This window comes from Daucus carota, chromosome 4 (assembly GCF_001625215.2).
Source record: "Daucus carota subsp. sativus chromosome 4, DH1 v3.0, whole genome shotgun sequence".
In the NCBI taxonomy this organism is placed as follows: Eukaryota; Viridiplantae; Streptophyta; class Magnoliopsida; order Apiales; family Apiaceae; genus Daucus; species Daucus carota.
Window position 1 is genome coordinate 50,428,418 of NC_030384.2, and position 16,078 is coordinate 50,444,495.

General features: G+C 32.9%; 2 protein-coding genes across 2 annotated transcripts; one reads left to right on the forward strand and one right to left on the reverse strand.

Annotated features, from left to right (window-relative positions):
* The first annotated feature begins 183 nt into the window (after window positions 1–183).
* Window positions 184–3,139, forward strand: LOC108216818 (G2/mitotic-specific cyclin C13-1). Its single transcript, XM_017389660.2, has 7 exons — window positions 184–751; window positions 1,484–1,716; window positions 1,840–1,992; window positions 2,097–2,130; window positions 2,286–2,435; window positions 2,539–2,673; window positions 2,770–3,139. The coding sequence occupies exons 1-7, from the start codon at window positions 440–442 to the stop codon at window positions 2,833–2,835; spliced, it is 1,083 nt and encodes a 360-aa protein (XP_017245149.1). The 5' UTR covers window positions 184–439; the 3' UTR covers window positions 2,836–3,139.
* Window positions 3,140–5,277: 2,138 nt separating this feature from the next.
* On the reverse strand, window positions 5,278–14,844 carry LOC108218733 (WD40 repeat-containing protein HOS15). The gene is made up of 14 exons (XM_017391817.2): window positions 14,693–14,844; window positions 12,653–12,798; window positions 12,055–12,568; window positions 11,772–11,875; window positions 10,938–10,984; window positions 9,813–9,957; window positions 9,587–9,650; window positions 8,768–8,926; window positions 8,512–8,633; window positions 7,196–7,270; window positions 6,964–7,017; window positions 6,379–6,452; window positions 5,851–5,925; window positions 5,278–5,643 (listed from the first exon to the last, which is right to left on the reverse strand). Exons 1-14 carry the CDS (start codon window positions 14,751–14,753, stop codon window positions 5,424–5,426), a joined length of 1,860 nt encoding a protein of 619 aa, XP_017247306.1. The 5' UTR covers window positions 14,754–14,844; the 3' UTR covers window positions 5,278–5,423.
* Between the last annotated feature and the right edge of the window lie 1,234 nt (window positions 14,845–16,078).

Sequence of the window (16,078 nt, forward strand, 5' to 3'; positions counted from 1 at the left end):
CCTAATCTCGATTAAAGAAATACACAATCCATCTCAAACTAATGCTAAATTTTATTTTTTACACATATACATTATTTATTTTGTAATTTTCTTCTAAAAACCAAAATTTTATTAAAAAATTAAATATATTTTCAATTATCATTATATACATCTTTGAACAATGAATATACATGTGAAAAGTGAAACAAGGACCAACAAAGATTCTGTATTGATGAACTCCTCTCAAACCAAAAGTGAAAAACCCCGCCCACTCTCCCCACCAAAACTTTCATCTCAAATTTACAATTCAGCTGACGCTCCTTTTTCAAACATTACAAATCCGCGGCATCTTGTTTCCGGTTTCCCCCTCTTAAAAAATTCATTATTTATATAGTATCATCTTCTCAAATCAATCTCTCTCTCTTAATTTCATTGTTATTGAGAGAGATTAAAATCCATAATGTCTAGCCAAGAAAACTGTGTACCCCTGACTCGCTCATCTCTTAAGCGAGCTGCTCCATCAATGACCACACCAGAGCCAGCCTACAAGAGGAGGGTTGTGCTGGGAGAGATTTTGAACAATTCGAGTGCTGTTTCTGGAAATGAGGACTTGTTGTGCAGGGAGTTTGAGGTGCCCAAGTTTGTAGCACAGAAGAAAAGGAAGAGGGGTGCGAAAGAAGATGTGGGGGTTGATTTTGGTGAGAAATTTGATGACCCACAGATGTGTTCTGCTTATGTTTCTGATGTTTATGAGTATCTTAAGCAAATGGAGGTGAGTTAGAATTTTATTTTGTGATTTAATTGACTTTTAGGGATGTGAATGATGATTTGCTAGTTTAATTTGAAGGGTTTTGTTTATTTTGTGTAAAACTTCAATCTTTACTAAATCGGGTTATTCTCGGAATTGGTTTTTAGGTTTACTTAGTTTGGTACTTTGTCTCAAAAGGGCTTATTTGTTTGCTGTGTAAATTCATTTTTCTCAAATTGGGTAATTGTTAGAAATGAGTTTTTTAGGGGTTTACTTACTTTGATTTGAAGAGATTTTTTGTTGTAAAGATTTAGTTTTAATGAAGGCGGGCTTATTCTTGAAATAGTTTTCATGGGTTTACTTATTTTGATTTGAAATGGTTCATTTAATTTCTGTAAAGATTTGAGTCTTATGAAAGTGTAATTGTTCTTGGAAATCACTGTTTTTGAGGTTTACCATGTTTGCTTGATTCAATATCTAATGATAATAAAGTGATAATTTTATTAGCAAAACCAGACAGTTCTTGTTAGGGATCTTGATGTAAATTAATGTGGTGCTAGATTCATTTTATTAATTTTGTTTATAGTACTGATCTGAGAAATTGGTGCTACTATTTACTCGAACTTGCGGAATTTAGACAAGTACTTGTTAGTCTGCATTAATTCATGACAGTTTTCTGTGATGTATGTAGTTATGTAGATTGTTTTTAAGATTTGTATGCATGCAGCTTAGATTTATGTTGATATTGTTGTTCAGATGGAGACTAAAAGAAGACCAATGATGAATTATATTGAGCAAGTCCAAAAAGATGTGACCTCTAACATGAGAGGAGTTTTGGTGGATTGGTTGGTTGAGGTTTCCTTGGAGTACAAACTTCTTCCAGAAACTCTGTACTTGGCCATTTCGTATGTTGATAGATACTTATCAGTAAATGTTCTGAATAGACAAAAGCTGCAACTTCTCGGTGTTTCTTCGTTTCTTATTGCCTCGTAAGCATCTCTAGTTCTCATGATCAATCATCTTTTTTGATTTTCAGTATGCCTATTTTTTTTAATTTTTTTTTATCTATTTAGCATTTGCTCATTAATATTACTTTTTTGGTTTATGATTAGAAAATATGAAGAAATCAAGCCCAAGAACGTTGCAGATTTTGTTGATATTACTGATAACACGTACTCACAGCAAGAGGTAGTTAAAATGGAAGCTGATCTCCTCAAAACTCTCAAGTTTGAAATGGGAAGCCCAACAGTTAAAACCTTTCTGGGGTGAGGAAACTGTTTGCGCAATCCACACTTATTCTTTGCTATATCATAAGCATCCACATAATTATATGGCTAACCTATCTTATGATTTTGTTTTGGTCTTTCAGAAGATTTATCAGAGCTGTACAAGAAAATCCTGATGTGAGTCCCTTTCCATCTCTGTAATCTATCATAGTTATGTTTACTTTGTTTTTATGACAGGTTCCTAAATTGAAGTACAAGATTTACAAGATTTATCATAGTGTTTATACAATATGTACATTTTGATAGTTATGTTTACTTTGTTTTTATGACAGGTTCCTAAATTGAAGTTTGAATTCTTGGCAAATTACCTTGCAGAACTCAGTTTGTTGGACTATGGATGCCTCGAGTTTGTACCTTCTTTGATAGCTGCATCTGTAACATTCCTTGCACGATTTACCATTAGACCAAATGTGAATCCTTGGGTAAGTGTCCTAAAATCTCTAAAACATAGGATGCTGAATTGCTGAAAGTGAACTTCAGCTTGATGCATTTCATAACTAATATAAGCTTAAACATATCTTTCAGAGTATAGCTTTACAAAAATGTTCTGGATATAAATCAAAGGATTTGAAAGAATGCGTTCTTCTCCTGCACAATCTGCAAATGGGAAGAAGAGGGGGTTCTCTGTCGGCTGTTAGAGACAAGTACAAGAAGCATAAGGTTTGTGGGGAGAAACATCATCTGTAATGCATTTTATACACAGAACATATGCATGTAGGAATCTTATTTGATTTGAATCAATTTTTTTTGTAACAGTTCAAATGTGTGTCAACATTATCTCCAGCTCCAGAGATCCCTGACTCAATTTTCAATGATGTTTAAGAATCCATGATGCCAATATGCTTGTACAAATCAACCGTGTGCCTGGTGCATAATGATCTGAAGCAATTTGATGCTAATTTCTCCAAATTGGTCACTGTAGGGAGCTAGTTTTGTATCTTTTATGTTTCCTACGAACAACATGGGAGTAAGTATTAGAGTGACATCCATTAGAAGTTGGATTTAGGATGTAACTAGATTTATTTTAGTTCAGTTGAGCTACTGAATTATCAGGTCTTCCCAGAGTTATTTGTAATATATCCTCGCTGCGAGTATCTTATTGATATGAAATTAATTTTAAATTGCTAAAAAAATAGTACTCCCTCTGTCCCTCTCATTTCTTTACGGTTACTATTTTGGGATGTCCCTCTCATTTCTTTACGTTACTATAAATAGTAAGTTTTTCTCATCATTACACTCACTATCTTCCCATACTATCTCATATTTAAATTTAACAATAAAAACTACTATTACACCCGCTCTTTTTCTCCACTATCTCAAATCTATTATTAAATATTGATAGGTCCCATCATTTTACCCACTTTTTATCTAACTTTACTCATTTTTCATACATTGTCTTGGTCTTCCCCCTCCAATGTAAACAATTGAGGGAGACGGAGGGAGCAGTTGTTTGTTGATTTTACTTGTGCATCAAAAATGTAGATGATGAAGTAGGATTCAGATTCCTATTTTAGCATGATGTATGTACAATTCTGCTGGCTAGACACTTTCTTTTACTGCTTACGTTCCGTAATAGAACTATACTCCCTCCGTCCCCTCCAATTCTTATCGTTTGGAATGGGGTGTTCGGCACGCATTTTAAGACTCATATAAAATATAGTTCTATAACTTATTTTTATAATTTTCTTTTTATGAATAAAAATTTAAACATTAGATTTTTATTCAGAAAAAGAAAATTTTAAAAATAAGTTTTGGAACTATATTTTGTATGAGCGTTAAAATGCGTGCCGAGCTCTCCATTCTAAATGATAAGAATTGGAAGGGACGGAGGGAGTACCATGTTTTGCTTTTATCGAAGGTCATAGTTATTACATATAGAGATTTATATTTTAAGTAGAGGAGTTAGAGCAACTCCAATGCACTCACTCCTTACCTATATTTAGTCTACATGGACAATATTTGAGGATTGAGAACAAAAAACACAACTCCAACGCAACTCCCTATCCCTCATTTATTTTAGGTGAGAGAGAGTTCAACCCCTTATTTGAGGGATGAAAAAGCAAACCCCTATATTCTCCATGTCATCACCAGCTCATATATCCTCTTGTTTTTCTGTCATTTGCCACTGCAATTTCTCTCTCTATTTCAGTTGCATATGTGAATTTGAAATATAGGGGATCAATATAGGGAATACCATTGGAGCAAAACAATTTTTTGGTCCCCTATATTTTAGGTAATCATTATTATATAATATTTTAGGGGTTGAAAATAGGGAATTGCATTGGGCTTGCTCTTAGATGTGATGAGATGAGGTAAGTCGGAGGCTAGACGAATTGATCTTGAGTAGACTTGTGAATGGCCGTTTAAGGCTTGCGAGGTGAGTTTGATATATCAACTCGTATATAACTCGGCCAGTTAGGGAGTTAGTATATTTTTCTTAAAATAATGTATTAGTCGGAAGGATTGATCGGAGTAAAAATCGCATGTATTTTAATATTAAAATATTATTTAATTATTATTATATTAGTAATTATTAACAAATATATATTTACTGTATCACAAGTTCTTTAATTGTTCATGATTAAAGAAATATAGTATTTTAACTTTAATAAATTATTATATATACTTCGATTAAAACAAATTTATAAAGATTAATCGGACTTCAAAAATCGAATAGGCCGATCATATTTTTTGAGGTTAATCAGTTAAATCGAGAGAACACTTGAGAAGACAGGGAAAGTACGAGGAGACTAGCTTATTATTGTTTTCTATAATATATTTAGAAGGAAGTTGCAAGTATATATAGTTAACTACGTCAGTTGCAAACATGTTTTCATTAGTATGATCACATCAGTTGGAAGGAGATGCATAAAATGTTAATGTCTCGCAGACGTCCCGGTCTCGGCAAGTCGAGCCGAGACAATGTGGCCGTGATGGGTCGTCGTGATGAACCGTTTCGAGCTGCGCCAGGCATCCCGAAGCGATACAGATTTCGAGTTCGAGTCCAAGGTGTGATTATCCCGTGAACTCTTCGTCTATCTTAACAAGCCGATCCGATTTTTGACGAGTTTTTCGGCGAGACAAGACAAATCGAGCCTATATATAACCAAGTACTAGTCCATAAAATTTCTTAAACGAATTTCTATTGTAATGCAACACATTGTACAAGTTGGGATTTTCAAAAGCCTTGTAATCAACATTATAAGAAATTTAGCACAATTTTTCTACAAAAAACAAAAACTAACAGTCATGAATGGCATGATCTTTAATGTCAAAACTAAGATGTGCATTAATATAAACAATTCAGTTACCCATCTGACTAGATGTATCGGACAAAAACTTTTAACCTAAATAAGTGTGGTATTATCTTACCCTTTCTACAGAGAGGCTAATACAATCAAAGTATGGTTTTACATCCGAAAGTCCATCACACAAACTACATTGTCTGCAAAAGAAGCTGCAATCTTGTCGCCTTCTTTGTTCCAGCATACTTCAAAGATACCCCCATTTCCAGCATACGTCTTTACTATCCTTGCCTCCTTTACGGACCAGACATGTATGCACTTATCCAAGGAGCCGCTGGCTAAATACTCACCGTTGGGACTAAATGCAACAGTATATACGGGATCCCTGTAACAAGAAAACCAACTTAGATTTTAGAAACAGTAAAATCTGATGAATATTTGTATCTTTTATAGTATCTTTTAGTCACACAGGTCAAAGTAGAAGATTACATTTCTAGCAATATATAATCAGACTATACCCAGAGTTCTAGTCATTAATATAAAACAATAGATAAAAGCTTCTGTCGTTATATGTACATTATAAAACGTTTACCTGTGGCCATTCAAGCTGTAGAGAAGGCCCCCTGATTCCACATCCCATAGCTTTATTGTTGAGTCAAAAGAAGCACTATCCATGGGAAGTATACAAAGTAAAATAAATATCAGACTTGTTTGTATATTTGACATCAATCAAAAGACACACACGCAAAATGGCGAGAAAACAGATCTGCTCAGGCGTAAAAAATCAGCATAACTATATTGAACAGGCAATGCATGACAAACATAACACTCAATTATTGCACATTAGTAATCAGGCCCGCTGAGCAACATCAAGGCAAGTTTTTCTTAATTATATGGCCGCATCTATACACAAATATAGGGAAACCATAAACTTTATAATTCAAGTAGACAACGAATACCCCTGTAAGCAGGATGTTATAGAAGGTTTAAATATTGAGCTTCAAGAAACAAGCATAACTAATCATCTTAGGCACGATGGGTCAAGTTAAAATCAAATCTGACTCGCACCACTAGGTAAAGACTCTTGTCAGAACAAATTCATATTTGTGCACCACCTTACCTTGCCAACAGCAGCTGCTGATTCGGATTGTTTGTACCAGGCCCCGTCGGACTCCATTTGATGGTGTATATCTCCTACAAGATCACAAGTGCAGGGATTATTTTCTAAGCTTTTTGCAATTCTCAAATAGATTATGTGATCTTACTTTTAAAAGTTGATCCAACTCATCATTATAAAAGTTCTTTGATGGAAATGCGTGAGTGCTGCATATGGTTAGATAATCTTTTTTTGCTAAGTTCTTTGATGTGACCAATAAAACAAGATGTGGTTAAACAATTAACATGGCGTTATACCACACCCTTTCTTAAGAAGAAAATTGACCAAGTATTGCCACCTGACTAGCAATAAAAATAAGTAATATGTAACCAGTTTTTACAATATGATACTTGCTTTAGTAGAATTTACGCAAAATCAGAGTATTAATGGATAATGATTGAATTGACAAAAATCAAACAATATAAATTTAACTGATTTCAATAATTGAAAACCTTCAAACACATAATAAACATGGATAATCAAATTCGGGAGAAGGAAGTATTACGATTTAATATAGTATGAGGGAGGTGCATAAATTTGTGACAATACCTTGGTATGTTCCTTCAAATCATGTAGGCACGTATCCTGTTTCATGCTCCAGATCTGCAACATGTTTCATATGAGTACAAACTTTAAACCCTATTCCACTTGACTGCCCACTAAAGGTAACCTTATGCAGAAATTATAATGGTAATTGTTGTATGCACGAGACAATAATGAGATGGGATTAATATATGATGTAATTTCTGCATGAAAATGCTTGTCGTGACGAAAATATCACCTTCGCAGTTGAATCATCCGAGCATGAAGCCAGCAACTGACCAGTAGGATCCCACTTGACGGCATTCACTTCACCCTAGGCAGCAAAATATAAGACAACTGTTCCTACAGAAGTATGGTCCCACATATTTCTACTACAAAATCTTAAAATATAAAAACACTTAAAGTTTCTGTAATTCTTTTAAGGGAAATTCCTAATGGTACCATTGTAGAATTGGCTTTTCCATTAGAAGAAGGGTACCATTAGGAGATTCCTAATGGTACCCTTCTTTTAAAAAGGACACATTATTCTGATAAAAAGTTGGCTCCTAATGTTTAAAAGAAGGGTACCATTAGGAGATTCCTAATGGTACCCTTCTTTTAAACAAGTTATCTTGCATTAGACCCGGCAATTTTGTACTCAATATGGAAAAATGACACAAAATTTAGTATTTGTATATAGATTTTTATTTTTGAGTACACACACAGAAGTACAAGGTGATATATAGTACCATGTTTGGAATCACCCTTTGGTACATGACATGACAAGAAAGTCCGCGACAAAATTAATAAAAAAATTTAATATATATTAATACTCTATATTATAATAACATAATTTATATACAATTTGATGTTATTTGTAGAATTTTATAAATAAAATTAATACATGTGAATTACTAAGTTATCTGTAGTTAAAATGATGATATATAAATAATATTTTAGTTTATTTTCATTTCGTCTATTTTCGTGTACTTCAGTGTCATTTAGACGAAAATTTTGTGCACTTCCCTGTCGTCTTCGTATTTGGGTTTGTAGTAAACGAAACACAAAAGTACACGCCACCGGGACTATCTTTCATGTTGGAAAAACTAAACATAAGGTTCATCAGTTTCAGAATTGTTGGAATAAAACAGACCATACGATGAAGAGCAGAAAGAAACAGACACGTACTTAGAGTGACAAAGTCAGCTGATTAAGACAAAATATAGAACCCAGTGCAACTTACGATTATTCTGAAACATGATCTTATTTTTAAGGGTGTTATCTGATCACAGGTTCTTTAGTTTTACTAGTGTGTGTACATCTGGCGACAGATAAGGGCCAATACAACTGTTACTGACAAACTCAACTATACCATACCAAGCTATCAATAGCTAAATTTCACAAATCCAGGTACTTATAATGTCAATTCCTTCCCTGATGCAGATGTTGATTCTACGAGGTTAATGAATTACTCACACCTAAGTATGTATTAAAAAGTATGCAGTTTACTCATAGAAAACATTTGCTTAAAATAGTATGAATGGAGCCATAGAGGATCAAGATAAAAGAACCTACCACGTGACCTGACAAAGTATTGATTGGTCTGTTCTCGCCAACTTTACAAATATGGATCATGGTGTCAGTTGAGCAAGTTGCGAATGACACGTTATCCCTCCAATCAACATCAAGAGTAGGAGCTGAAATATAGGGGTCTTAGTAATTTGCAACAGATAGTCAGATACACACTATAGAAGTAAGCAGACCAATTTTTTTAAGTAAGAAACAGTATTCTTTTAACATAAATTAAGATCAGTTTATATAAGTAGTGCACCAGAATGAAACTCAAACTGCTGCTTCCATTCCCCTGTCTTGATGTCCCACACAATTGCAGTTTTGTCGACACTTCCCGTTAGAAGATAATCACCCTTCTTGTTCCACTTCAAAGAGAAAATTGGGCCTTTATGTTTATTCAAAGTATTCACCAACTCCCCTGATAAAGAAATAACTAGTTAACAGAACATAAAAAACAGACTTCATACGTTTGCATCAGAAGTACAAAAATACTACTACTAATTGTAATATATTAGCACAAATGATGTCTTCTACTTTTGCAATGCACGATATATTAGCACATCTATCACTACCATATATACAAGAAAAATTAACTAACTGTTTAACCTAGTAGCTAATTATCATTATATAATAAAGCAGAAGTAGCATTGTTGTAGAAATTAATAAATTGAACATTGCAGAAGCAGAAGACATCATGCACAAAGGACAATTAAACCTTTAACAGCATTTTTGCTTCAAACAAAAATAACAGCTAAGCTAAAAAGAAGTGGCATATCAATGTATAACTATATTACTTGGGGGCTACTAATTTCATCTGGACTTCAGAAATATATGCCAAATAATTTCTGGTGCTCTTTTCTGATAAATAAATACAATTTAAAAAAATTTCAGGTAAGATTTAATCCACATTATTGAGTGTGAAAAATTATTTTATCTTCCCAAAAATAATTTCTCAACTTTTTTGTTAAAGAACTGTTCATTAATCAGTAAACTTATCGCCAAAAAGAATATTTGGTAGTTATAAACTTTCAGTGTTAAAAAAACATAATAATTAAAATCATTTGAAAAAATATCATACCATCTCTACTCCATATTCTTGCCTGGCCATCATAAGAACCTGTAGCAAGTAATGTACCCTCACCCTAAAAAGGCATTGATTTCCACAAGAACAAGAAAAAAAAAAGATGATTACATATGTGCAAAAATATCTACATGGATGTCAAATCCAGATACTAAGTAATACTTTATGCATAGGTACAACAGGACCTTACAAAATATTCTAAAACTATACAGTAAATACTTACATTCCAATCCAACGTTGTCACATCCTTGCTTGGTGTTTTACCCTTAAAATGAGTTAACACTGCACAATTTGGGAGAATGCCTTGCATATTGGCGCTACAAGGTCCTTCGCCAATTGTCCAAATACGGGCTGTGGAGTCCCCAGCACTATGATACGGTAACGATGGATATGATAAAACATAAGATTCAGTAATATAAAAAAATAATTTCATTCATATATGCAAGGAGGGATCCCCTATAATGTGAAGGTGGGCAGTTACCTAATTTACATATTTGCTTATCTATCGAATTTTTATTTTTCTATTCTATACTATTGTTTGTTTAAAAAGGATAAAAATATCAATATTATAAATAGAAATATTGTCCATAATATTATGTTCTATTTAAATACCATGAAGGCATGAAGTGCACTGGAAATGAGATGTGAACCTCAAATTTATACCGCAAAGTCCTGAACTACTAATAGCATGATATTTCACACATACAGGGAAGGAAAAGAATGAAGCGACTCAGATTAATAATACAAAACCATCTATCACCACCAAAAAGTCAGCCAGTTAACAATGAACCTTAAATGTATGGCCACATAAGTACATAACATCTCCGCCAGCTATTTTCAGAAGTTTATATCAAAAGCTACAATCTGTAAAAAAAAATTAATATAGGATGATATAAACAAAGTTTATCAATCGCTAATAGTGTGCGACAATAATATTAGACAATTTAAGGAATCAGTCATGAACATGAAACATAACATCACCTATCCATTTAACTAACCTTCAAGGCAATATGTGATATTGTTTGTGCTGTCAGCTCAACACTAACCAACTAAGCTAACTGTAACAATGCATCACTAAAAACCATTCACCATGAACAATAAATAAATTATAATATTATTAAAATTATTAATCAATTTTACGGAGTCAAGTGGCTATCTTTTCTGAAGTAGCTCACAATCAGAGCCTTATATTAAAATATTTAAAAAAATTCATCAATTTACCACTTAGCAGTATCTACCATATAGTCAAAAGTTGTGAGTTTAATGATTTTTTGGTATTGGTTACACTTAACGAGATATAATCTAATGAAGAATAATATAAGGATTTCATGACAAGTAATAGACCCACCCTGATGCGAGAAGCGAACCTAATGGACTCCAAGCACATACGAAAACCTGTCATGATAAAAACCACAAATTCAACAGATACTTGTTAGGATGATTCTTGCTTTGTTCCCACTTCTAAAAACCATGATGACAAAAATATATTAAAGTATTTAACTCAAAATATTTATTTCCAGAAAAAATGTCCCTCACAGAACTCCGTATGAACATTAAAATTCTTGAGGGACTGTCCCTCACACACACACACACACACACACACACACACACACATAGACAGATCCATGGATACCGGACACAATCCCTAGATATAGTCAGCTGTTGTCACTTTCAGCCAACTTAAAATGCTTCTAAAACTAAGGACACAACTATAACCGCACTGCCAACAATGAAAAACTGTGCATACTGCTGAGTAATATTAAAAAAAATGCATGTTTCTTGGGATTTGTCTGGATCTGAATGTCCTGCAGTATCCACACATTCATATTAAGACAGGGAATAGTTGTTGGCTTAAACTAATGATTTGGTTATGGAGCACTGCCTACATATATCGTATATATATTAATTACAAATTTTGAAGTAGACCATATTAAGTGGTAATATTCTTAGTATGTATCCTTCAATTATTATCACTCCAGCTACTAACAAAAAGAACAGTTGTATGAATCTAGCATTCAGCAAAGCAAAAACAAGGGAACCTCAGAAGTGTGTCCTTCTCCTTCACTCCTAAAACTGCCACATCAGAGTTAAGAATAGTGCAAAGCATAGCTATTGAGTTTGATGAGCAAGTTTAAAAAAAGTTGTACACATCTAGCATTCAGAAAATCAAAAACAAGCGAACCTCAGAAGTGTGCCCTTCTAGAACTGTCACATCAGAGTTGGGAATAATGCAAGGCTTAGCTGTAGAGTTTGATGAAATTTCAACTGCCTCTATGTCCATCGGCTCTGGTCATGTTGAGAATCATAAAAACAGTAAACGTCAATAAAGAAAAAGAAAGCCAAAGAGCAATATAGTCTCAACATTACAAGCCTAAGACTTAAACGAATTACTCGACCAAAACAATTGTTACTTGTGGAATGTAATTAAGAGCAAAAGCTTGTAGAGAAAAGGCTGCTAGACTCACCAGCATTGTTTTCCTTGTGTTCAATCTTTATTTTGTCTCCATCATGCCTTGCACCAGCAAGATCAGTATGTGGCTTTTCTTTGTCTTTGCCCTTATCTCTTTCCCTCTCTTTTTCTTTCTCTATTCTCTCTCTCTCCCGCTCTCTTTCTTTCTCCCTGTGTTGTTTTTCTTTCTCCCTTTCTCGATCATGTTCCTTCTCCCTTTCTCGAGCATGTTCTCTTTCACGCTCCTTCTCTCTCTCACGTTCCTTCTCTCTTTCACGTTCTTTTTCTCTTTCTCGAGCATGTTCTCGTTCTCTAGCATGCTCTCGCTCATGTTCTTTCTCCCTTTCTCGAGCATGCTCTCTGTCAAGTTCACTTTGAGAAACATCGTTACCTTTCTCTTTTTCCCTGCGTCTTTTTTTTTGGAGACTTTCTTTCTTCTCCTTTATAATCTTCTGTAATTCATAGACATCCTTTGTTATGAGATCCAGAGGTTGTATGAATGAAAATTCTTCATCTATGTCTGCATCATTCTGAAAAAATGTAATTTAGTTGGTTAAAGTTCCATGGAAATGTCTCAATCGAAATGCAAAAAAACAGAGAAATAATTTGCTTACACAAGTAACGTTCGCTTCCAGCTCGAGATACTGTATCCCTTTTTGGACAAATGTAACGAGAGCTCCTGGTGGAACCATATTGCCATCTATGGTACTTTTATTGATTCCTGCCTCATATCCCAAAGTGAATGCTGAATGTGTAAAGCCTGTGAATATAAACCAACCAGGTAAAAAGTTAGAAAGAGGAGCTAGTCTTTGACTAAATACATAGATTGTAAATTCTTCCAATATTTGTCACTATTCACATGTTAAGAACCCACCATGAAATTTTCTGATTTAAGTGGATATAAGCCTCAGTTTACAACAGACTGATCCAGGTGTAAAGCTTCGGGAATATAGCACTGCTATAGTTTAAATGCATAAGAATGTGTTGCTTTACTTGAAAGCCAGATGGTTGTCCTCAACGATGTAAATTTTATTGGTGCCCAGTGTGGACTATTGTTAACCAAATTAAGGTTTGCAGTCATGTATAAGAAAATGCACCTGTAAATGCTCCTTGTTATCCAAAACACATTAGGGATGTGTCTATTTGGAAGGATTATGGGACTGTAACTTAAAGTCAAAAGTAATTTGTCCATTTAGTTTGAACTTATAAATTGAATACTTGTAGATAGGCATGAAAAATATTGATATCATCCTAACAACATGTAAGTTGCAACTCCTAGTATATTCTCTTCGATTTTCAACTCAATATATGTTAAGTATTATCAAATTTACTATCCAAACAAATATTATCAAAATAATATAAAAAGAATAGGACAAGGGAAAGAGGGAGTAATTACTTTTAACAGAAAAGGTCCTTCAATTATAACTAACAAGTAAATTAAGTATGATCCTAATTGGCCCTATATTTCCTTAAGTATCTATACTATAATTCATCATCATTTTTTCAGATATTGATCTATTTAACAGAACCCATAAGAAAAAATTTGATAATTTTTTGGGGGATTATTTCATCCATCCTCTCACTAATTATTATAATCCCATGGCATTAAACAAAAAGATTTAGTAAATGGTATTCCATGAAATTAATTTTGGGGTAAAATTTAGAAGGAAATGAGAGTAAATGAACTAATAGTCAAAGTACAGATGCACACCTCCTATTCATTGTAATTTCAGTAGTAAACTATGGTGCTTCTTGTCATACAGGAATTTGAGCTATACATCTGCTAACATGTAAGTTTGTATCCGATTCAGGCATTTGGTACATTAAATTGAGAGAATGTCAGATTTCAATGACCATTATCAATTTTTTGTTTTCATGTGGTAACAGAGAATTTGTTTTGGTTCAGGCATAGTCTACAGTACCATCAGACCCATAACAACATAAGGGCATAAGCGGGAGGTGAGCACACAGCCCCAAGATATAAGTGGCATGTTCCTTTTGTAATTCTGTTTTTTATACATATAAATAAACTAATTTGAATATGTAGAATGGAAGTTAAGATGTATATTAATTTCCTTCACCAACTATATTTTTCATGCATAATTTTATCTACAAGACTACAATAAACAACTCTACTCAGTGCTCACTTTATCAATACAAATGAGCCTTTCTTAATAAAATTTACCTGAACTTGTCAGATTACAGATATCGACAAGCTTATATATTATACATATGCCAAATTCCCAGTTATTCTAACCATAAAAGTAGGCTCTGAACCGATTTATTTAAAACCTAATTATCGAGCAAGACTGAACACATTCCCTACAAGTAGCAAGTCAAATTCAGTTAATTAACAACACCGTACATATCACCAACAATTCGCAAAGACAACAATCAACAAATTAAACTTCAATTAACAATAATCATAACTTCAATCACAACGAAAACTCGAAAACACAAACCTAAAAAACTCACAAATCGAAACAAACAAAGCGCGCATAAGCCTATACGCGCATAATCTATCACAAATTCGAGGTAATAAACAGGTAATTCGAGGTGAAAAAATCAACAGGAGAATAAAGCGAGAACGAATATAATAGACAATAGAGAGACACAAAAGATGTGAGTATAGAATTAAAGGATGTGAGCGATACCAGATTCGTGAAGATATCGGAAGACGAGATAGTTCAATTCGGTGGAGGTTAACGACACCATTTCTGGCGTTCCGAATCGCCGGCTAGCTGGCTCGCCAATTAGGTTCCGAGCTGTGTGTTAATTATTGTTTATTGTTTATTTTATCAGAGTCTTGTAGTTTTGATGTGACGCTTTTGCCCTCGGGGAGGGTGGCTAAGGATTATAACGGCTTTGTGTTAATTAGAGATTTAAAAATCTAATTGTTTATTGTTTATTATTAATAACTAGTAACTAGTGAATAAAGCCGCGCTCCGCGGCGGCGTTATAAATTTTGTATAAAAAATAATATTATAGTAGCATAAAAATTATTTTGAGTTATCTTCCGGTTAAACATATCACTAATAAAAAATAATATTATAATTAGTATAAAAATTTGTTTAAGTAGTCATCCTGTCAAACACAATACTAATAATAAAATTAGTTCGAACCGACATCACGTCAAAGACAATATTAATCCATAATTATTATTTTTATGATAAAATTAAATATTACAGTATAATTTAGATCAAAATTAGTTTGAGCCGCTCTTTTGTCAAACACAAACCTGATAACAAAACATCATAATTTAAATATTAGTTTGAGTCTCCTTATTGTCAAACACAATATCAATAAAAATTATTCTAACTATGATAAAATTGAAGATTATAATTGGATAAAAATTATTATGAACTGTGGTCCCATTTTAACAAAAAAAATATTACAATATAGATAAAAAAATTATTTTAGCCACTTTCCCATCAAACATAATACTGATAGAAAAATTATTGTTATTTAGATAAAAATTAATTTGGGTCACCTCCTGTTCCCGTCAAACACAATATTAATCAAAAATCATTTACATTATCATAAAATCAATATATGAGTCCTATTTTATATATCCTATTTTATTTTATTAATTATTTTTATTTTATGATTCCTATTATTAGTTAAAAATGATTATTCTTTTATGGTTCTAGTTTTTTTGCTATTAGTTTTTTTAATGATTATTATCTTTAGAATGCTTTATTTTCTATTCGAATTTTAAGAAAAATTATAAGACTAAATCGAAAATAAAAATTGGACGTATTACCTTACAAATCTTAAATATAAATTGTATTTTATCTATGATTGTTAGTTTAAATAAACATAAAAATTATTCTAATAATGATAAAATTAAAGATTATGATTGGATAAAATTATTTTGAACCGTGGGCTCGTTTTAATAAAAAAAATATATTTTAACATAGATAAAAAATTATTTTATCCACTTTCCCGTGAAACATAATACTAATAAAAAGTTTATTATTATTTAGATAAAAATTAGTTTGGGCCGCTTCCCGTGCCCGTCAAACACAATACTAATCAAG

Excerpts from the sequence above, each read along its gene's own strand:
- LOC108216818 (XM_017389660.2), top strand. The coding sequence starts at position 440 with ATGTCTAGCCAAGAAAACTGTGTACCCCTGACTCGCTCATCTCTTAAG. Across the intron at positions 1,717-1,839 it reads TCTTCGTTTCTTATTGCCTC|AAAATATGAAGAAATCAAGC; the intron begins GTAAGCATCTCT and ends GTTTATGATTAG. Across the intron at positions 2,131-2,285 it reads CTGTACAAGAAAATCCTGAT|GTTCCTAAATTGAAGTTTGA; the intron begins GTGAGTCCCTTT and ends TTTTTATGACAG.
- LOC108218733 (XM_017391817.2), bottom strand. The coding sequence starts at position 14,753 with ATGGTGTCGTTAACCTCCACCGAATTGAACTATCTCGTCTTCCGATAT. Across the intron at positions 12,569-12,652 it reads TGGAAGCGAACGTTACTTGT|AATGATGCAGACATAGATGA; the intron begins GTAAGCAAATTA and ends ACATTTTTTCAG. Across the intron at positions 9,651-9,812 it reads TGACAACGTTGGATTGGAAT|GGTGAGGGTACATTACTTGC; the intron begins GTAAGTATTTAC and ends ATGCCTTTTTAG.